General features: G+C 46.3%; 1 protein-coding gene across 2 annotated transcripts in view; it reads left to right on the top strand.

Moving 5' to 3' along the window:
- Positions 1 to 20,377, top strand: part of LOC120027223 (ribosome biogenesis protein bop1-like) — a 144,852-nt gene extending 124,475 nt beyond the window's left edge. For both annotated transcript variants that reach the window (XM_038972118.1, XM_038972117.1), the window contains exons 12-16: positions 13,155 to 13,335; positions 18,144 to 18,435; positions 18,613 to 18,697; positions 18,832 to 18,939; positions 19,291 to 20,377. In XM_038972118.1, coding sequence (XP_038828046.1) covers positions 13,155 to 13,335; positions 18,144 to 18,435; positions 18,613 to 18,697; positions 18,832 to 18,939; positions 19,291 to 19,444 — 820 coding nt within the window. In that variant the 3' untranslated portion in view covers positions 19,445 to 20,377. The remainder of the gene's footprint in view (positions 1 to 13,154; positions 13,336 to 18,143; positions 18,436 to 18,612; positions 18,698 to 18,831; positions 18,940 to 19,290) is intronic.
- The last annotated feature ends 1,677 nt before the right edge of the window (positions 20,378 to 22,054 follow it).

Genomic DNA, 22,054 nt, shown 5'->3' with positions numbered 1-22,054 from the left:
TCATTACTACTACTACTACCACCATCATTACATCTGTACTACAACTACCATCATTACATCACTACTACAACTACCATCATCATTACCACTACTACAACTACCATCATCATTACCACTACTACTACTACCATCATCATTATTACTACTACTACTACCACCATCATTACATCAGTTCTACAACTACCATCATCATTACTACTACTACTACTACCACCATCATTACATCAGTTCTACAACTACCATCATCATTACTACTACTACTACCACCATCATTACATCAGTTCTACAACTACCATCATCATTACTACTACTACCATCATCATTACTACTACCACCATCATCATTACTACTACTACTACCATCATCATTACTACTACTACTACCACCATCATTACATCAGTACTACAACTACCATCATCATTACTACTACTACTACTATTACTACTACCACCACCATCATTACTACTACTACTACCACCATCATTACATCAGTACTACAACTACCATCATCATTACTACTACTACTACTATTACTACTACCACCACCATCATTACTACAACTAACATCATCATTACCACTACTACTTCTACCATCATCATTACATCAGTACTACAACTACCATCATCATCATTACATCAGTACTACAACTACCATCATCATCATTACATCAGTACTACAACTACCATCATCATTACATCTGTACTACAACTACCATCATCATTACTACTACTACTACTACCATCATCATTACATCATTACTACTACCACCACCATCATTACATCTGTACTACAACTACCATCATCATTACTACTCCTACCACCATCATCATTACATCAGTACTACAACTACCATCATCATTACTACTACTACTACCACCATCATTACATCAGTTCTACAACTACCATCATTACATCAGTACTACTACTACCATCATCATTACTACTACTACTACCACCACCATTATTACATCAGTACTACAACTACCATCATCATTACTACTTCTACTACCACCATCATTACATCAGTACTACTACTACTACCATCATCATTACTACTACTACTACTACCACCACCATCACTAAACTGCTATCATTACCATTACCACCCATACCACTACTATTTGGAATGATAAACAACAATAATAATATAAATAAAAATAATAGTAAGTTACTATTTACTATGCAGATGTTATTATTCAGTGTCCCTCAGGCTATGGCAGGCAAATACATATTTGGCTGCAAGAGGAGCCATTGCTCCTTCGCCCGTGACTATTTTTAGTTTTTCCTCTGGGTTTAATCAGTTCAAATTTGGAATAAATGTAGTCATTTCTGTGAATAATGAATCTCTTGGTGAGGAATATTTATCACAGTAAAGGAGAAAGTGCATCTCTGTCTCGACCTCCCCTGTCGTGCAGTGACCACATACACGCTCCTCTTTGGGTAGCCATGTCTTTTTATGTCTGCTGGTTTCTATTGCCAATCGGTGGTCCCCAGCCTGTATTGGTAAGGATCTGTCTCTGCTTCGTATCTCTGACAGAGTAGAGATAATCAGCCAATTCATATTCTCTGTTTAGGGTCAGATAGCAATTTAGTCGACTTTGGGATTTTGTTTCGTTTTTCCAATGTTGTAAATATGAGTCCTTTGATTGGTTCATGATTTTGTTTATTGGAATTCTTTCTTTTGAAGCAGTGCTGGTGTCAGCTTGGTTGGTTAGGTCCAACACCAGCTGACTGAGAGGGCTCGTTTCTGGGCTCAGCTCTTGGGTTTGAAGTGCGTTAAATTGCAGACTTGAATTTGGACTTGAATTTAGATGGAGCCAAAAATTTTATGATCTTTTCTGTGTTTTCATTACTACTGGAAAGCGGCCCAATTCTGCCTACATGCATTAGTTGGTGTATTTCTCTGGACTTGTAGAATTGTCCGACAGAATTCTGCAGGTAGAGCTTCAATTGGATGTTTGTCCCACATTTTAAAGTCCAGTTTATTGAGTGGCCCCCAAACCTCACTTCCGCGAAGAGCTATTGGTAGGATTACACTGTCAAATATTTTGGTCCAAATTTGAATTGAGATGTTGATTTTGAATAATTTCATTTTTATTGCATACAATGCTCTGCAGCGTTTCTTTGAGTGCATTCACTGCCATTTTAAAGTTTCCCGATGCAGATACGGTCAGACCAAGGTAGGTTTTTAGTGTGTTCAATTATGGTGGTGTTCAGGGTGAATTTATATTTGTGCTTCTGACATCTGTTTTTTATTTTTGGAAAATCATGATTTTCGTTTTTGGGAAATTTACTGCCAGGGCCCAATTATGGCAATATTGCTCTAGAATATTAATGTTCTGTTGAAGACCTTCTTTGGTTGGTGATAGAAGTACCAAGTCATCAGCATATAGCAGGTATTTCACCTCTGTGTCAAATAGTGTGAGTCCTGGCGCTGGAGAATAGTCCAACATGTCTGCTAATTCATTGATATAAATGTTGAAAAGATTTGGACTCAAACTGCAGCCTTGTCTCACACCTCAACGTTGTGAAAAAAATTCTGTTCTTTGGTTTTTGATTTTTATTGCACACTTGTTTTCTGTGTACATACATTTTATTAAGTCATTCACCTTACCAACAAGCCCACTTTGGAGAATTTTGTAGAATAGCCCTTCGTACCAAATAGAATCAAATGCTTTTAAAAGTCAATAAAGCAAGCAAAGATTTTGCCCTCTTTTTTTGGTGGACGTGTTTATTAATTAGTGTGTGTAAGGTGTATATATGGTCAGTAGTGCGATGGTTAGGGAGAAAGCCAATTTGACATTTACTTATTACTTTTTTTTCTTGAAGAAAGGTTTGAATTCTTGAATTCAAAATGCTACAGAAAACCTTTCCCAAGTTGCTGTTTACGCAAATCCCCCTGTAATTATTGAGGTCTGATTTGTCTGCACTTTGATTTGTCTCCATTTGTTCCAGACATCAGGGAAGCAGCCAGAAATTAAAACCATGTTGAACAATTTAAGCACAGCATTTTGTAACTCAGGTGTGCTGTTTTTCAGCATTTCATTTCTGATGTTATCTAGACCACAAGCCTTCTTTGATTTAATAGATTTGAGCTTTTAATTTATTTCCTTTTGGGTTATTGGGTAATCTAATGGATTTTGGTTGTTTTTAATGACTGATTCAATGATGTTCAATTTTTCTTTAATTTCTAATTGGTTCTGTTGTAAGTCTTTTTGTGGGATGTTTTTGTATAGATGATCAAAATAAGTTTTCCAAATTCCTACATCTTGTATGGCTAAATCGTGTGGCTTTGTTGTGCTTAAATTGTTCCACATGTCCCAGAACTGATTTTGGTCAATTGCGTTTTCAATTTCATCAAGTGTCTTGTTGGTATAATTACATTTTTTGCGTTTCAGTGTTTGTTTATACTGTTTCAGAGTTTCAAAGTATTCATATCGTAGCCCTGGGTTGTTTTGCTGCTTATGTTTTTCATTTGACATTTGTCTTAGGTGTTTTCTAATTGTTTTACAATCATTATCAAACCATTTGTCAAACATTTTTTTGTTTGTTTCTGATGTTGCATTTCTTTGGTTTTCTCAAATTTGCTTTCGATGCTGCTTTTTGGAATAAGCAGTTGATGTTTTGAGTAGCCGAATTGACACCATCTTTATAGTTTTGGTATTGTGACTTATTGAAAAACTGTATAGAGTTCATCATTTCATTTGAGTTCAATGTTTCAATGAATCTCTCTGCACTGTTTGGAGCCCATCTGTACGATTTGGTTTATGTTGTAGAGTTTATTGGGCTGTTTTTTTAAATTAATATTGCCGGTTAATTTCTTCAGAAACACGTTGATCTGACTGTGATCTGACAATGGTGTCTGTGGACTGACAGTGAATGCACTAATGGAGGAGGGGTCAGTGATGGCATAATCGACTACACTTGTCCCAAGAGCTGAGCAGTATGTAAACTGACCTAAAGAGTCCCCTCTGATTCTACCATTAAGCATGTACAGGCCTAAGGCTCGACAGAGATGCACTAACTCCTTCCCATTTTTGTTCAGGATTTGTTCAGGACTGTTTCTATTATTTATAATAGGGCTACTGTACAAGGAGGGGTGACCAAATATGTGGTGGTTACCTCCTGCATCAGTGTAGTCAGGCTCAGAACCTGTTCTTGCATTGAAATCTCCACAAAGAAGCACTTTACCCTTTGCCTGAATTGTAGCCTATCTGACTACTGACTATCTATGTCTCCACGACACCATGTTTCCAGTAGGATTATGATGTCCTGTCCCTTGATGTTTTTAATCAATTCTGGATTTGTTGTTTTATAACCAAAATGTGAAGAGTATCGGCCCTGGATATTCCAAGAGCTGATAGTTAATGATCTCATTTATAATAAGTGATATTCACTGGTTTGAGTACATTGGGGATTTAAAAAAAAATATATATATAATATATATATATTATATATATATAATATATATATATATATATAATATATATATATATACACACACACATATATACATACATACATATAATTATTATTATAATACCGGTGCCAATAAAATTAAGAATAGTTGTAAACAAATTAACCTGTTTGGGCTGCAGGGGCAGTATTGAGTAGCCAGATAAAAGGTGCCCATTTCAAACGGCCTCGTACTCAATTCTTGCTCGTACAATATGCATATTATTATTACTATTGGATAGAAAACACTCTCTAGTTTCTAAAACCGTTTGAATTATATCTGTGAGTCAAACAGAAACTCATTTGGCACAAACTTCCTGACCAGGAAGTGGAAGTCTGAAATCGATGCTCGTTTTACTTCCTGCCTATACATGGGCATGATACGTAAGAGTATACGTGCACTCATACACCTTCCCCTGGATGTCAAGAGGCGGTGAGAGAAGAAATTTCGTGTTTATCTGGTCTGAAGTGGAATAAATCCTCTTTGTATGACGTGTCCCTCATTTCCGGTTTTCTAGAGAGCGCGCAGGGGGACATGGATTGCCTTCTGTTTAGCTGCCGTTATAGTCGACTAATATCTCCGGCTTTGATTTTATTTGATACATGTGACCATATCATCTAAAGTATGTTTTTTTCAATATAGTTTCATCAGATTATTGAAAATTTTTCGGGAGTTTTGCCGTGTTCCGTTCTCTTCCGTTTGTGACATGGAGACGTGTTGCACCTGGCTAGTGTGCTTGCTAATTGAAGAGGGAAAGTTGCCGTTCTAAATCCAAACAACGATTGTTCTGGACAAAGGACACCTTGTCCAACATTCTGATGGAAGATCAGCAAAAGTAAGAAACATTTTATGATGCTATTTCATATATCTGTCGTACATGTGAACTAGTCGCCGACGCCCAACGTTTGGGTACTCTAGCTATACCGAAGCTGCATATCGTAATGAAGTTATTTTTAGAATTCTAACACTGCGATTTCATTAAGAACTAATGGATCTATCATTTCCTATACAACATGTATTTTTTAGTTATGTTTATGAATAGCTATTTGGTCAGAATATGTGTGTCAGAAAAAGTGTCAGAAAAAATCCGGGCGTTGTGGGAAAAAGTAGCTAAGTTAGCAGAATGTATAACCATTGATTTCAGCTCTAAATATGCACATTTTCGAACAAAACATAAGTGTATGTATAACCTGATGTTATAGGACTGTCATCTGAGGAAGAAAATCAAGGTTAGTCAAAAATTATATATCTTTTGCTTGTTTGTTACGATCGCTTACTTTTGCTACTGGGAAATTGCTTGTGTTTTTGGCTATTGTGGTAAGCTAATATAACACTATATTGTGTTTTCGCTGTAAAACACTTGATAAATCGGAAATATTGGCTGGAATCACAAGATGCCTGTCTTTCATATGCTGTACACTATGTATTTTTCAGAAATGTTTTATGATGAGTAATTAGGTATTTGACGTTGGTGTCTGTAATTATTATGGCTGCTTTCGGTGCAATTTCTGATTGTAGCTGCAATGTAAACTATGATTTATACCTGAAATATGCACATTTTTCGAACAAAACATAGATTTATTGAATAACATGTTATAAGACTGTCATCTGATGAAGTTGTTTGTTGGTTAGTTTGGTTGGTTCTTGGTTAGTTAGGTTGGCTTTGTGCATGCTACCTGTGCTGTGAAAAATGTCTGTCCTTTTTTGTATTTGGTGGTGAGCTAACATAAATATACGTGCTGTTTTTGCTGTAAAACATTTTAAAAATCGGACATGTTGGCTGGATTCACAAGATGTGTACCTTTCATTTGCTGTATTGGACTTGTTAATGTGTGAAAGTTAAATATTTAAAAATATATATTTTGAATTTCGCGCCCTGCACTTGAGCTGGCTGTTGTCATAAGTGTACCGACGTCGGGCTTGCAGCCATAAGAAGTTAATAAGAATGGAATAAGACTGCACAAAAAATAAATTCAATGCGATTTGCAACCGTGTGTGTGTGCGTAAATAAAGGGTCTGTCTAGCTCAGTAGTCTGCATATTAGTTGCAGTAGTTGGCGCACTTCTCCAATCTCTGATTGTTCTAGGTGTCTTTTGCCAGAGGTTACCTCAGCATATGTAGGCTGATGATCTGAATGATACATGGTGTGGACTGCATCATGTGGTGTACTTCTCTGAAGGACAGTGTTCTGTCCGACCCTGGAGTAGTGGTCAGAGCTGTGTTGTGATGGGCCAGGTCCAATAGAGCTGTGTTGTGATGGGCCAGGTCCAGTAGAGCTGTGTTGTGATGGGCCAGGTCCAGTAGAGCTGTGTTGTGATGGGCCAGGTCCAGTAGAGCTGTGTTGTGATGGGATGGGTCTAGTAGAGCTGTGATGGGATGGGTCTAGTAGAGCTGTGTTGTGATGGGATGGGTCTAGTAGAGCTGTGTTGTGATGGGCCTGGTCTAGTAGAGCTGTGTTGTGATGGGATGGGTCTAGTAGAGCTGTGTTGTGATGGGCCTGGTCTAGTAGAGCTGTGTTGTGATGGGCCAGGTCTAGTAGAGCTGTGATGGGATGGGTCTAGTAGAGCTGTGTTGTGATGGGATGGGTCTAGTAGAGCTGTGTTGTGATGGGCTGGATCTTGTAGAGCTGTGTTGTGATGGGATGGGTCTAGTAGAGCTGTGTTGGGATGGGACGGGTCTAGTAGAGCTGTGTTGTGATGGGCCAGGTCCAGTAGAGCTGTGTTGTGATGGGCCAGGTCCAGTAGAGCTGTGTTGTGATGGGCCTGGTCTAGTAGAGCTGTGTTGTGATGGGCCAGGTCCAGTAGAGCTGTGTTGTGATGGGCCTGGTCTAGTAGAGCTGTGATGGGCTGGGTCTTGTAGAGCTGTGTTGTGATGGGATGGGTCTAGTAGAGCTGTGTTGGGATGGGACGGGTCTAGTAGAGCTGTCCTGAGGCGGGTCTGGTCTGGTAAATCTGTGGTGTGATGGGCCTGGTCTAGTAGAGCTGTGGTGTGATGGGTCTGGTCTAGTAGAGCTGTGGTGTGATGGGCCTGGTCTACTAGAGCTCTGGTGTGATGGGCCTGGTCTAGTAGAGCTGTGGTGTGATGGGCCTGGTCTAGTAGAGCTGTGGTGTGATGGGACGGGTCTAGTCGTGCTGTCCTGAGACAGGTCTGGTCTGTTAAATCTGTGCTGTGTTGGGCATGGTCTAGTAGAGCTGTGGTGTGATGGGCCTGGTCTAGTAGAGCTGTGTTGTGATGGAACGGGTCTAGTCGTGCTGTCCTGAGACAGGTCTGGTCTGGTAAATCTGTGCTGTGTTGGGCCTGGTTTAGTAGAGCTGTGGTGTGATGGGCCTGGTCTAGTAGAGCTGTGGTGTGATGGGACGGGTCTAGTCGTGCTGTCCTGAGACAGGTCTGGTCTGGTAAATCTGTGCTGTGTTGGGCCTGGTCTAGTAGAGCTGTGGTGTGAAGGGACGGGTCTAGTCGTGCTGTCCTGAGACAGGTCTGGTCTGGGAAATCTGTGGTGTGTTGGGCCTGGTTTAGTAGAGCTGTGGTGTGATGGGCCTGGTCTAGTAGAGCTGTGTTGTGATGGGACGGGTCTAGTCGTGCTGTCCTGAGACAGGTCTGGTCTGGTAAATCTGTGCTGTGTTGGGCCTGGTCTAGTAGAGCTGTGGTGTGATGGGCCTGGTCTAGTAGAGCTGTGTTGTGATGGGACGGGTCTAGTCGTGCTGTCCTGAGACAGGTCTGGTCTGGTAAATCTGTGCTGTGTTGGGCCTGGTCTAGTAGAGCTGTGCTGTAATAAGCCATGTCTGGCTCTTTTCTCCTGTGGATGGTGGGGGTACTGTTTCAGAAGGTGGGGCGGGGGACCTCTGTTGCTGGGGTGATGGGTGTGTGGGTCCCTGCCAAGTGTTGCATCTTTTAGGTCCTTGGCAAAGGTTCTGATACTGTCCTGATCAAGATGTACGTTATCGTATAAGTGTTGACATGTCAGAGTGGGGTGGTGAGCCGTTCTGACGTTGAGCAGTGAGGCACAGTCCACAGTGATCTGTTGATTTATTTTGTCGATCTCTCTCTCTCGCTGTGTCTCTCTCGCTGTGTCTCTCTCGCTGTGTCTCTCTCGCTGTGTCTCTCTCGCTGTGTCTCTCTCACTGTGTCTCTCTCACTGTGTCTCTCTCTGTGTGTCTCTCTCTCTCTCGCTGTGTCGGTGTGTCTCTTTCTCGCTGTGTCGGTGTGTCTCTCTCTCGCTGTCTTTCTCGCTGTGTCTCTTTCTCTCGCTGTCTTTCTCTCTCTCGCTGTCTCTCTCGCTGTGTCTCTTTCTCTCTCGCTGTCTCTCTCGCTGTGTCTCTTTCTCTCTCGCTGTCTCTCTCGCTGTGTCTCTTTCTCTCTCGCTGTCTCTCTCGCTGTGTCTCTTTCTCTCTCGCTGTCTCTCTCGCTGTGTCTCTTTCTCTCTCGCTGTCTCTCTCGCTGTGTCTCTTTCTCTCTCGCTGTCTCTCTCGCTGTGTCTCTTTCTCTCTCGCTGTCTCTCTCGCTGTGTCTCTTTCTCTCTCGCTGTCTCTCTCGCTGTGTCTCTTTCTCTCTCGCTGTCTCTCTCGCTGTGTCTCTTTCTCTCTCGCTGTCTCTTTCTCTCTCGCTGTGTGTCTCTTTCTCTCTCGCTGTGTGTCTCTTTCTCTCTCGCTGTGTGTCTCTCTCTCTCACTCAATTCAATTCAATTTGCTTTATTGGCATGACGTAACAATGTACATATTGCCAAAGCTTATTTTGGATATTTACAATATAAAAATGAGAATCAAAATTGTCAACGGGACAACAGTAACAACAATAACCAAGGGTCAAAATAACCATACATTCAACAATAACAATAAGCATACAGTAGAGTACATGTGCAGGTTGATTGGTCTGTCAGACACTGTCCCTCAACTTACGGCAGGTAGCAATGTAGTGCGCTGCCAACCCACAGCTCTCTGCGTCCTCCCACAACAGGACTGGTAGCCTATCCTCATCAGAGAGGTCTTTGAAACCTTGAATAAGGGTTTCAAATTTGGGGAAATGACACTAATTGTTTTATATTTTTTACATTTTGTCAGGAAATGCAGCTCTGTCTCAGGTTCTGCTGTTGTGCAGTGGTTGCACAGCCTTTCCTCTACAGGGAGCCAGGTTTTCCTGTGTCTACCCTTCTCAATGGCAAGGCTGTGCTCACTGAGCCTGTATTTTGTCAAGGTTTTTCTAAGGTTTTGATCAGTAACCATGGTCAAATATTTAGCCACAGTGTACTGTCGATTTAGGGCCAGATAGCACTGCATTTTGCTTTGTGTTTGTGCTTGTGTTTCCCAATAAGCAAATGTAGTTTTGTTTTGACTGTTGTAATTTGGTTTATCCTGATTTGATTGGATGTTCTGGTCCTGAGGCTTCAGTGTGTTAGTAGAACAGGTTTGTGAACTCAGCCCCAGGACCAGCTGGATGAGGGGACTCTTTTCTTTGCTCAGCTCTTGCCATTGCAGGGCTTGGTAGTGATATGAGAGGGGGTCACTGTATTTTAGATGTTTCCAAAACCTAATTGCTCTTTTTTGAGTTTTTATTATTATTTGATATTTGCCTAATTCTGCCCTGCATGCATTGTTTGTAGTTTTCCTCTGGACATGTAGGAGAATCTTACAGAACTCTGTATGCAGGGTTTCAATGGGGTGTTTGTCCCATTTGATGAAATCTTGTTTTTCAAGATCACCCTCTCTCGCGCTGTGTCGCTCTCTCGCTGTGTGGCTCTCTCGTTCTCTCGCTGTGTGGCTCTCTCTCGCTCTCTCTCTCTCTCGCGCTCTCTCGCTCTCTCTCTCTCTCGCTGTGTGTCTCTCTCGCTGTGTGTCTCTCTCGCTGTGTGTCTCTCTCGCTGTGTGGCTCTCTCGCTGTGTGGCTCTCTCTCTCGCTGTGTGTCTCTCTCGCTCTCTCTCTCGCTCTCGCTGTGTGGCTCTCTCGCTCTCTCTCTCTCTCTCGCTGTGTGTCTCTCTCGCGCTCTCTCTCTCTCTCGCTGTGTGGCTCTCTCGCGCTCTCTCTCTCTCTCGCTGTGTGGCTCTCTCGCGCTCTCTCTCTCTCTCTCGCTGTGTGTCTCCCTCGCTCTCTCTCTCTCGCTCTCGCTGTGTGGCTCTCTCGCTGTGTGTCTCTCTCGCTGTGTGGCTCTCTCTCTCTCTCTCGCTGTGTGGCTCTCTCGCTGTGTGGCTCTCTCGCTGTGTGGCTCTCTCTCTCTCTCGCTGTGTGTCTCCCTCGCTCTCTCGCTCTCGCTGTGTGGCTCTCGCTCTCGCTCTCGCTGTGTGGCTCTCTCGCTCTCTCTCTCGCTCTCGCTGTGTGGCTCTCTCGCTCTCTCTCTCGCTGTGTGTCTCTCTCTCTCTCGCTCTCGCTGTGTGGCTCTCTCGCTGTGTGGCTCTCTCTCTCTCTCTCGCTGTGTGGCTCTCTCGCTGTGTGGTTCTCTCGCTCTCTCGCTGTGTGGCTCTCTCGCTCTCTCGCTGTGTGGCTCTCTCGCTCTCTCGCTGTGTGGCTCTCTCGCTCTCTCGCTGTGTGGCTCTCTCTCTCTCTCGCTGTGTGGCTCTCTCTCTCTCTCGCTGTGTGGCTCTCTCTCTCTCTCGCTGTGTGGCTCTCTCTCTCGCTGTGTGGCTCTCTCGCTCTCTCTCTCGCTCTCGCTGTGTGGCTCTCTCGCTCTCTCTCGCTCTCGCTGTGTGGCTCTCTCGCTCTCTCTCTCGCTCTCGCTGTGTGTCTCCCTCGCTCTCGCTGTGTGGCTCTCTCGCTGTGTGGCTCTCTCGCTCTCGCTCTCGCTGTGTGGCTCTCTCGCTCTCTCTCTCTCTCTCGCTGTGTGGTTCTCTCTCTCTCTCTCGCTGTGTGGCTCTCTCGCTGTGTGGCTCTCTCGCTGTGTGGCTCTCTCGCTGTGTGGCTCTCTCGCTGTGTGGCTCTCTCGCTGTGTGGCTCTCGCTCTCTCGCTGTGTGGCTCTCTCGCTCTCTCGCTGTGTGGCTCTCTCGCTCTCTCGCTGTGTGGCTCTCTCTCTCTCGCTGTGTGTCTCCCTCGCTCTCGCTCTCGCTGTGTGGCTCTCTCGCTGTGTGGCTCTCTCGCTCTCTCGCTGTGTGGCTCTCTCGCTGTGTGGCTCTCTCGCTCTCTCGCTGTGTGGCTCTCTCTCGCTGTGTGTCGCTCTCGCTGTGTGGCTCTCTCGCTGTGTGGCTCTCTCTCTCGCTGTGTGGCTCTCTCTCTCGCTGTGTGGCTCTCTCTCTCGCTGTGTGGCTCTCTCTCGCTGTGTGGCTCTCTCTCTCGCTGTGTGGCTCTCTCTCTCGCTGTGTGGCTCTCTCTCTCGCTGTGTGGCTCTCTCTCTCGCTGTGTGGCTCTCTCTCTCGCTGTGTGGCTCTCTCGCTGTGTGGCTCTCTCGCTGTGTGGCTCTCTCGCTGTGTGGCTCTCTCGCTGTGTGGCTCTCTCGCTGTGTGGCTCTCTCGCTCTCTCGCTGTGTGGCTCTCTCGCTCTCTCGCTGTGTGGCTCTCGCTGTGTGGCTCTCTCGCTCTCTCGCTGTGTGGCTCTCGCTCTCTCGCTGTGTGGCTCTCTCGCTGTGTGGCTCTCTCGCTGTGTGGCTCTCTCGCTCTCTCGCTGTGTGTCTCTCGCTCTCTCGCTGTGTGGCTCTCTCGCTCTCTCGCTGTGTGTCTCTCTCGCTCTCTCGCTGTGTATCTCTCTCGCTCTCTCGCTGTGTGGCTCTCTCGCTCTCTCGCTGTGTGGCTCTCTCGCTCTCTCTCTCTCGCTGTGGGTGTGTCTCTCTCTCGCTATGTCTCTCTCTCTTGCTGTGGGTGTGTCTCTCTCTCTCGCTATGTCTCTCTCGCTGTGTGTCTCTCTCTCTCGCTGTGTATGTCTCTCGCTCTCTCTCTCTCTTGCTGTGTGTCGCTCTCGCTCTCTCAAGAGCTTTATTGGCATGGGAAACATATGTTAACATTGCCAAAGCAAGTGAAGTAGATAATAAACAATAAAAATGAACAGTAAACATTACACTCACAGAAGTTCCAAAAGAATGAAAACATTACAAATGTCTATATACAGTGTTGTAACGATGTGCAAATGGTTAAAGTACAAAAGGGGAAAATAAATAAATATGGGTTGTATTTACAATGGTGTTTGTTCTTCACTGGTCACCCTTGTGGCAACAGGTCACAAATCTTGCTGCTGTGATGGCACACTGTGGTATTTCACCCAGTAGATATGGGAGTTTATCAAAATTGGGTTTGTTTTCAAATTATTTGTGGATCTGTGTAATCTGAGGGAAATATGTGTCTCTAATATGGTCATACATTTGGCAGGAGGTTAGGAAGTGCAGCTCAGTTTCCACCTCATTTTGTGGGCAGTGTGCACATAGCCTGTCTTCTCTTGAGAGCCATGTCTGCGTACGGTGGCCTTTCTCAATAGCAAGGCTATGCTCACTGAGTCTGTACATTGTCAAACCTTTCCTTAAGTTTGGGTCAGTCACAGTGGTCAGGTATTCTGCCACTGTGTACTCTCTGTTTAGGGCCAAATAGCATTCTAGTTTGCTCAGTTTTTTTGTTAATTGTTTCCAATGTGTCAAGTAATTATCTTTTTGTTTTCTCATGATTAGGTTGGGTCTAATTGTGTTGCTGTCTCTCTCTCTCTCTCTCTCGCTCTCCCTCTCTTTCTGTGTGTGTCTCTCTCTCTTTCTCTCTCTGTCTTTTGCTCTCTCCCCCTCCCTCTGTCTTCCTCAGTGAGAGTACAGTGCTGCTGTTGAACCCATCTCTGGGAGACAGGCTGGTGGTGAGCTCCACAGACCAGCTGATCACCTCCTACGAGCCCCCAGAGGAGGACAAGGAGCAGGCCGTCACCTGGGCTCTGTCTGAAGGCCCGGAGCACAACAAGGGACACCGCCTCACCCTCACCCACCCCAAGGTAAGACACACTACCTCTCCCTCTGAGTAACCCTCACTCCTCTTAGGGAAGGGTCATCCCAACTCCTGCGTCAGTGGTCAGTCCAGCATCTATAGCTCCATGAATTTGAAGGTGGTTACATTTCTCCAGCCCTATCCCTCAGCTGGTTACATTTCTCCAGCCCCGATCCCTCAGCTGGTTACATTTCTCCAGCCCCGATCCCTCAGCTGGTTACATTTCTCCAGCCCGATCCCTCAGCTGGTTACATTTCTCCAGCCCCGATCCCTCAGCTGGTTACATTTCTCCAGCCCGATCCCTCAGCTGGTTACATTTCTCCAGCCCGATCCCTCAGCTGGTTACATTTCTCCAGCCCCGATCCCTCAGCTGGTTACATTTCTCCAGCCCCGATCCCTCAGCTGGTTACATTTCTCCAGCCCCGATCCCTCAGCTGGTTGCCAGAAAAGTGGAGGGTGGATGCTTTGTTTTTGTTTGAATCCCAGATTGCCCCTTTAAGGCCACAGGTAACTCAGAATGTTAGGGATATAGTGAAGAAGACGAACACTCAGATGGTGATACTGAGAACCCTATGATGACATTCAGACATATTTTTTGTCTTTACCCCAGAAAACCCTTTTAGTCCAACAGCTGTAGTTTGGAGGCTTTTAAGGAAACACCAGAGTAGATTGTGGTTAGCCTTTTTCCTCAAGTATATGGAAAGAAACATATAAGAGAAGAGCTTCTAGTTTTTCCAATTTAAAATAGAGTGGAAAGAAAAGCTTTGACAAAATTGACACAGATGCACATGGCATTTGGAAAGACTGCAACCGTAATACTAGCTACCACCCATATTTTCAAGTTTCTGTACTTTGCCTTAGCTATAGTCCTAGGTGTATTATAACAAATATGTATTAAAACTATAATGTATTACTGTAGTAATGATAATAGTACTGTATAGTAATAACAGTAATATAAATGTTGTTTTGAATTGTGATAATATAATTCATATTGAATCATACTTAAATCCTCCGCTCTTCCTTTCTCTCCTGTCTCCCTTCCACCCTCCCTTCCTCCCTTACCCTCTCCTTCTTCCCTTCCACCCTCCCTTCCTCCCTTACCCTCTCCTTCTTCCCTTCCACCCTCCCTTCCTCCCTTACCCTCTCCTTCTTCCCTTCCACCCTCCCTTCCTCCCTTACCCTCTCCTTCTTCCCTTCCACCCTCCCTTCCTCCCTTACCCTCTCCTTCTTCCCTTCCTCCCTTACCCTCTCCTTCTTCCCTTCCTCCCTTACCCTCTCCTTCTTCCCTTCCTCCCTTACCCTCTCCTTCTTCCCTTCCTCCCTTACCCTCTCCTTCTTCCCTTCCTCCCTTACCCTCTCCTTCTTCCCTTCCTCCCTTACCCTCTCCTTCTTCCCTTCCTCCCTTACCCTCTCCTTCTTCCCTTCCACCCTTACCCTCTCCTTCTTCCCTTCCACCCTTACCCTCTCCTTCTTCCCTTCCTCCCTTACCCTCTCCTTCTTCCCTTCCACCCTTACCCTCTCCTTCTTCCCTTCCACCCTTACCCTCTCCTTCTTCCCTTCCTCCCTTACCCTCTCCTTCTTCCCTTCCTCCCTTACCCTCTCCTTCTTCCCTTCCACCCTCCCTTCCTCCCTTACCCTCTCCTTCTTCCCTTCCTCCCTTACCCTCTCCTTCTTCCCTTCCTCCCTTACCCTCTCCTTCTTCCCTTCCACCCTCCCTTCCTCCCTTACCCTCTCCTTCTTCCCTTCCACCCTTACCCTCTCCTTCTTCCCTTCCACCCTCCCTTCCTCCCTTACCCTCTCCTTCTTCCCTTCCACCCTTACCCTCTCCTTCTTCCCTTCCACCCTCCCTTCCTCCCTTACCCTCTCCTTCTTCCCTTCCACCCTTACCCTCTCCTTCTTCCCTTCCTCCCTTACCCTCTCCTTCTTCCCTTCCACCCTCCCTTCCTCCCTTACCCTCTCCTTCTTCCCTTCCACCCTCCCTTCCTCCCTTACCCTCTCCTTCTTCCCTTCTTCCCTTACCCTCTCCTTCTTCCCTTACCTTACCCTCTCCTTCTTCCCTTCCTCCCTTACCCTCTCCTTCTTCCCTTCCTCCCTTACCCTCTCCTTCTTCCCTTCCTCCCTTACCCTCTCCTTCTTCCCTTCCTCCCTTACCCTCTCCTTCTTCCCTTCCTCCCTTACCCTCTCCTTCTTCCCTTCCACCCTTACCCTCTCCTTCTTCCCTTCCACCCTTACCCTCTCCTTCTTCCCTTCCTCCCTTACCCTCTCCTTCTTCCCTTCCTCCCTTACCCTCTCCTTCTTCCCTTCCACCCTTACCCTCTCCTTCTTCCCTTCCACCCTCCCTTCCTCCCTTACCCTCTCCTTCTTCCCTTCCACCCTCCCTTCCTCCCTTACCCTCTCCTTCTTCCCTTCCACCCTCCCTTCCTCCCTTACCCTCTCCTTCTTCCCTTCCTCCCTTACCCTCTCCTTCTTCCCTTCCTCCCTTACCCTCTCCTTCTTCCCTTCCTCCCTTACCCTCTCCTTCTTCCCTTCCTCCCTTACCCTCTCCTTCTTCCCTTCCTCCCTTACCCTCTCCTTCTTCCCTTCCTCCCTTACCCTCTCCTTCTTCCCTTCCTCCCTTACCCTCTCCTTCTTCCCTTCCTCCCTTACCCTCTCCTTCTTCCCTTCCTCCCTTACCCTCTCCTTCTTCCCTTCCTCCCTTACCCTCTCCTTCTTCCCTTCCTCCCTTACCCTCTCCTTCTTCCCTTCCTCCCTTACCCTCTCCTTCTTCCCTTCCTCCCTTACCCTCTCCTTCTTCCCTTCCTCCCTTACCCTCTCCTTCTTCCCTTCCTCCCTTACCCTCTCCTTCTTCCCTTCCTCCCTTACCCTCTCCTTCTTCCCTTCCTCCCTTACCCTCTCCTTCTTCCCTTCCTCCCTTACCCTCTCCTTCTTCCCTTCCTCCCTTACCCTCTCCTTCTTCCCTTCCTCCCTTACCCTCTCCTTCTTCCCTTCCTCCCTTACCCTCTCCTTCTTCCCTTCCACCCTTACCCTCTCCTTCTTCCCTTCCACCCTTACCCTCTCCTTCTTCCCTTCCTCCCTTACCCTCTCCTTCTTCCCTTCCTCCCTTACCCTCTCCTTCTTCCCTTCCACCCTTACCCTCTCCTTCTTCCCTTCCACCCTCCCTTCCTCCCTTACCCTCTCCTTCTTCCCTTCCACCCTCCCTTCCTCCCTTACCCTCTCCTTCTTCCCTTCCTCCCTTACCCTCTCCTTCTTCCCTTCCTCCCTTACCCTCTCCTTCTTCCCTTCCTCCCTTACCCTCTCCTTCTTCCCTTCCTCCCTTACCCTCTCCTTCTTCCCTTCCTCCCTTACCCTCTCCTTCTTCCCTTCCTCCCTTACCCTCTCCTTCTTCCCTTCCTCCCTTACCCTCTCCTTCTTCCCTTCCTCCCTTACCCTCTCCTTCTTCCCTTCCTCCCTTACCCTCTCCTTCTTCCCTTCCACCCTCCCTTCCTCCCTTACCCTCTCCTTCTTCCCTTCCTCCCTTACCCTCTCCTTCTTCCCTTCCTCCCTTACCCTCTCCTTCTTCCCTTCCTCCCTTACCCTCTCCTTCTTCCCTTCCTCCCTTACCCTCTCCTTCTTCCCTTCCTCCCTTACCCTCTCCTTCTTCCCTTCCACCCTTACCCTCTCCTTCTTCCCTTCCACCCTTACCCTCTCCTTCTTCCCTTCCTCCCTTACCCTCTCCTTCTTCCCTTCCTCCCTTACCCTCTCCTTCTTCCCTTCCTCCCTTACCCTCTCCTTCTTCCCTTCCACCCTTACCCTCTCCTTCTTCCCTTCCACCCTCCCTTCCTCCCTTACCCTCTCCTTCTTCCCTTCCACCCTCCCTTCCTCCCTTACCCTCTCCTTCTTCCCTTCCTCCCTTACCCTCTCCTTCTTCCCTTCCTCCCTTACCCTCTCCTTCTTCCCTTCCTCCCTTACCCTCTCCTTCTTCCCTTCCTCCCTTACCCTCTCCTTCTTCCCTTCCTCCCTTACCCTCTCCTTCTTCCCTTCCTCCCTTACCCTCTCCTTCTTCCCTTCCTCCCTTACCCTCTCCTTCTTCCCTTCCTCCCTTACCCTCTCCTTCTTCCCTTCCTCCCTTACCCTCTCCTTCTTCCCTTCCTCCCTTACCCTCTCCTTCTTCCCTTCCTCCCTTACCCTCTCCTTCTTCCCTTCCACCCTTACCCTCTCCTTCTTCCCTTCCACCCTTACCCTCTCCTTCTTCCCTTCCTCCCTTACCCTCTCCTTCTTCCCTTCCTCCCTTACCCTCTCCTTCTTCCCTTCCTCCCTTACCCTCTCCTTCTTCCCTTCCTCCCTTACCCTCTCCTTCTTCCCTTCCTCCCTTACCCTCTCCTTCTTCCCTTCCTCCCTTACCCTCTCCTTCTTCCCTTCCTCCCTTACCCTCTCCTTCTTCCCTTCCTCCCTTACCCTCTCCTTCTTCCCTTCCACCCTTACCCTCTCCTTCTTCCCTTCCACCCTTACCCTCTCCTTCTTCCCTTCCACCCTTACCCTCTCCTTCTTCCCTTCCTCCCTTACCCTCTCCTTCTTCCCTTCCTCCCTTACCCTCTCCTTCTTCCCTTCCACCCTCCCTTCCTCCCTTACCCTCTCCTTCTTCCCTTCCACCCTCCCTTCCTCCCTTACCCTCTCCTTCTTCCCTTCCACCCTCCCTTCCTCCCTTACCCTCTCCTTCTTCCCTTCCACCCTCCCTTCCTCCCTTCCACCCTCCCTTCCTCCCTTACCCTCTCCTTCTTCCCTTCCACCCTCCCTTCCTCCCTTACCCTCTCCTTCTTCCCTTCCACCCTCCTCCAGGCAGTAAAGCAGGTAGTTTGGCACGGTAAGGGTGACTACCTGTCCAGCGTCATGCCTGACAACACCAGCAACCTGCAGGTGCTGATCCACCAGGTGAGCAAGCGGCGGACGCAGAACCCCTTCCGCAAGAACAAGGGCCTGGTGCAGTGCGTCTCCTTCCACCCGCTGCGGCCCTACTTCTTCGTGGCCACGCAGCGCTACGTGCGCATCTACAACCTCATCAAGCAAGAGCTGACCAAGAAGCTGATGACCAACTGCAAGTGGATCTCCAGCATGGCCATTCACCCTGGAGGTTAGTGCTCTGTCACAGGTCCCCCTCAGAGAGGAGAGGATGTCCTACTGGAACGTCTGTGGAGATGGCTAAATGCACCTCCAATAAGCTGGGATTTGATGGTCATTCTCAAGAGGAGGAAGGTGGTGATATATGAGTGAAATACATGTTTTCTGTACTAACACTACTCCTGGCCAGGTGATAACCTGATCTGTGGCAGCTATGACTGCAGACTGGCCTGGTTTGATCTGGACCTCTCTACCAAACCCTACAAGATGCTGCGGTGAGGCAACTCCTATACATTCTCATGTATTCATTTGTAATTATTGATTGCCAATGAATACTAGTTGTTGACCACGTGACATGAGGCCTGAGTTTTATTGGTTCTGAAGTCTTTTGTCTGTTTTGGCGACCCAGGCACCACAAGAAGGCCTTGAGAGGCGTGGCTTATCACAGGAACTACCCCCTATTCGCCTCTGGTGCTGATGACGGCAGCGTCATCGTCTGCCACGGCATGGTCTACAAGTAAGTCACATCACCCAATCACACCTACTGTCCCAATACAATATAAACACCTCTCCTCTTCACTGTCTCATGTCTGTTTTTCACCATCTCTCCTTTCCTCTGTCGTTCTCTCTCTCTCTCTCTGAAGATGTCATGTTGTTTTTCCCCCTGCGTTCCTTCTCCAACTCGTCTAAATGTTGATGCGTATCCTACAAACCATATTTCCTGATTTGTACATTTTATTTCGGCTGTATAACCGTCAAGAGATTTTAAATGAAGAAATATAATACTGTAGAATATTGTCTGTGTTCAGTCTTCTGTCATAACTCTATCAATCAATCTCTCGTTCTCTCTTTCATTCTTTCTTTCCAGTGACCTGCTCCAGAATCCTCTCATTGTTCCAGTCAAGGTACTGAAGGGTCACCAGATCACCCAAGATCTGGGGGTCCTAGACGTGACCTTCCACCCCACCCAGCCCTGGGTCTTCTCCTCGGGGGCTGACACCACCATCCGCCTCTTCACCTAAACCACCTCGGTCACATCTCAAATCACACCCTATTCCCTATCTAGTGCACTACTTTTGACCAGAGCAGTTTGACAAAAGCAGTGCACTACAGTATATAGGGATACCTTTTATCTCAAATGACATGCTATTCCCTATATAGTGCACTACTTTTGGCCAGAGCAGTTTGACCAAAGTGGTGCACTATATAGGGGATACCTTGGTTACATTTCAAATGGCACCCTATTCCCTGTATAGTGCACTACTTTTGACTAGAGGCCACATAGGGCTATATCTGAGCAATATGTGTACTGTATTTAAGACACTTACCAGTCTCCTCCCATGTCCTCTGACAGCTATCCCTGACGGAAGAATCAAATCAAGTGCCTGACATCATGTATATTATCCTCATGTTTAGTACTTTTTCCAAGCTAAGAGAACACCAACCACACAGCCATAATCTCTTTCTCTCCTCAGTGAAACTGAGACAGTAAAAATATGTTTGGTTTCAAACGGCACCTCAAATCTGGCCTGGGCAGGAAAGCCTATTTCCATCTACGTTGCTGTTCTGTGCAGCTGACCTCATAGCAGCGCATAAGAGTCAAACCACTAATGCTTGGACACTTCAGACAGCCCCCGTGACAAAATATACTGTATGTTCAGAGATTAAGCTTGCCAATAGAAACAATAGAACAATGATGTTGTGAGCCCCCAGAAGGACCCTGTCAGCCCCTGTCCTAGAAGGATATGTGTAAATATATCGGTCTCTCTTTGTGTATGCAACCAAAGTCATGTCCAGTTGAGGTTCTGCAGGACTTGTTTCGATCACAAACACTATGTATGGCGATGTGTGATCCCTTTTTTTTTTAAATTGTAAAATCTTCTGACTCCTTTTCTCGACGACTTTGTCGGTCTGCTACAAGTATTTCTTTTTAATTAAAACTGGTGTTCCCTGAAGCGTTTGAAGCGTGTGTGTTTTGTTTGGGTCTCGCTCTTCTCTTTTGCGTCGGTGGCCGGCGGGTCAAGAAGGGTGAACTCAAAACCTCTGAAATATATGCAACCAGGGACGTGGAAGTGGGTTTCCTTTGCTCCTCAGCTCAGCCCCAGACGAGATTCTTCAGAAAGTGGTGGATTATATATCATTCTCTGTCAAGACGAGGCAAGGCCGTGTTGTACTACACTGTACACCTGTGGCTCCCTCCCTCTCTCACATCGCTGTATCATTGCCTTTGTCCTAGATGGTAATGTAGGGCACTACTTTTGGGCAGGGCTCTGTTCAAAACTAGTGCACTATATAGGGAATAGTGTGACGAAGACAGTCTGTCGGTCAGTCTCTAGCTATGGTCTAAATCTGAAAATATTGTGAATGAAATTGATTCTGGCAAACAAATGTACTAAATTTGAGGTCTATAGAATCTTTGTCATTTTGAGGTTTTCTTGAAAGCAATGTTATTCAATGTAGATCACAACAGCGACCATGAGGGAACTAAGAAATATACAGTGCAGCTGACTGATACGCATGTTCTAAATATTAGTATATGTATGTTAGAGCGTAGAAATGTGTACCTCAACTGTTAATCGTCTCAACTGTTGAAATGGTTTGTGTTTTATTACAATGTATGGCCATGAATCAAATGCCAAGTAATTTATAAATTAGCTAGCGTTTCTAGCTGCTAAAACTACATTTCCTCTTTATAGCTAATCAGTTGGTTGTGAATATCCTCTCTTCCTGGTATGTAGGTCAGATTTCCTGGATTGATTTGGCCAAGATCCTGTATAGACGTTAATGATGTCATTGGCCGATAGATGCTAATAGTGAGAGAGTTGATTGATCCATATGGCTTTTAACACACTTGGCATATTCAACATGAGAAGTAGGCCTGGCGATGTGTTTTAGGAATACAATACAATTTGTTTCACTTCAAACTGCTCGTCTCCTTTAGCTCTGCCTGATGGCAGTTTGTTTCATCACAAACACCATGTATACATGTAGAATGACTCAGCTGGTCTTGAAATCAACTTTCAATTGGGTCAAAATGGGAATAAATAAAAGCCAACTATAAACCACAAACTGTTTGACAGGTCTAAAAAAGGTTGTTTTTCTAATGTTCAGAGGAAGTTCCTCCATTCCCTTTGTCAAGGAAAGCATACTAGAGCTAAAGTGATGGAAAACTGAAGCTGCTGCCACGAAAGCCCTTTTGGGCGGGCAGTAATGTTAGTTTCCCCCTGAAGCTTCTTATTGGTGAAGGGACCCAAACATTAAAACGCTACATTTAAGGAGCCATACAAATAAGTATGGAAGTGCTTTGATATTGCATACATGCATGAGAGCAGTGAAAAACTCCATGGCTCATAAAGTACATTGCACTGTCTCTCCTCCACCATTTAATGTTTCCACTCTTGAATTTCATCTTTAAGAAGAAAGAAAAAAAGCAAAGCAGGAAACTGTTGGGTTTGGTTCGCTTTACCACATTTATCAATTAACACTGGCAGTAGCCAGAGAAACCAGTCAATTGATTGCAGCTGTCCCTGTTTTGAAGTCCCGTTTTTCCCAGCTCTCCCAAGCTGTACCGGGAGGGAGGAAATGGACATGCATAAAATCATTTTTAATCAACGCAAAGGGATTGGTCCCAT

This window comes from Salvelinus namaycush, chromosome 32 (assembly GCF_016432855.1).
Source record: "Salvelinus namaycush isolate Seneca chromosome 32, SaNama_1.0, whole genome shotgun sequence".
In the NCBI taxonomy this organism is placed as follows: Eukaryota; Metazoa; Chordata; class Actinopteri; order Salmoniformes; family Salmonidae; genus Salvelinus; species Salvelinus namaycush.
The sequence above is the reverse complement of the archived record's forward strand: the minus strand, read 5'-3'. Positions and strand labels throughout refer to the sequence as shown.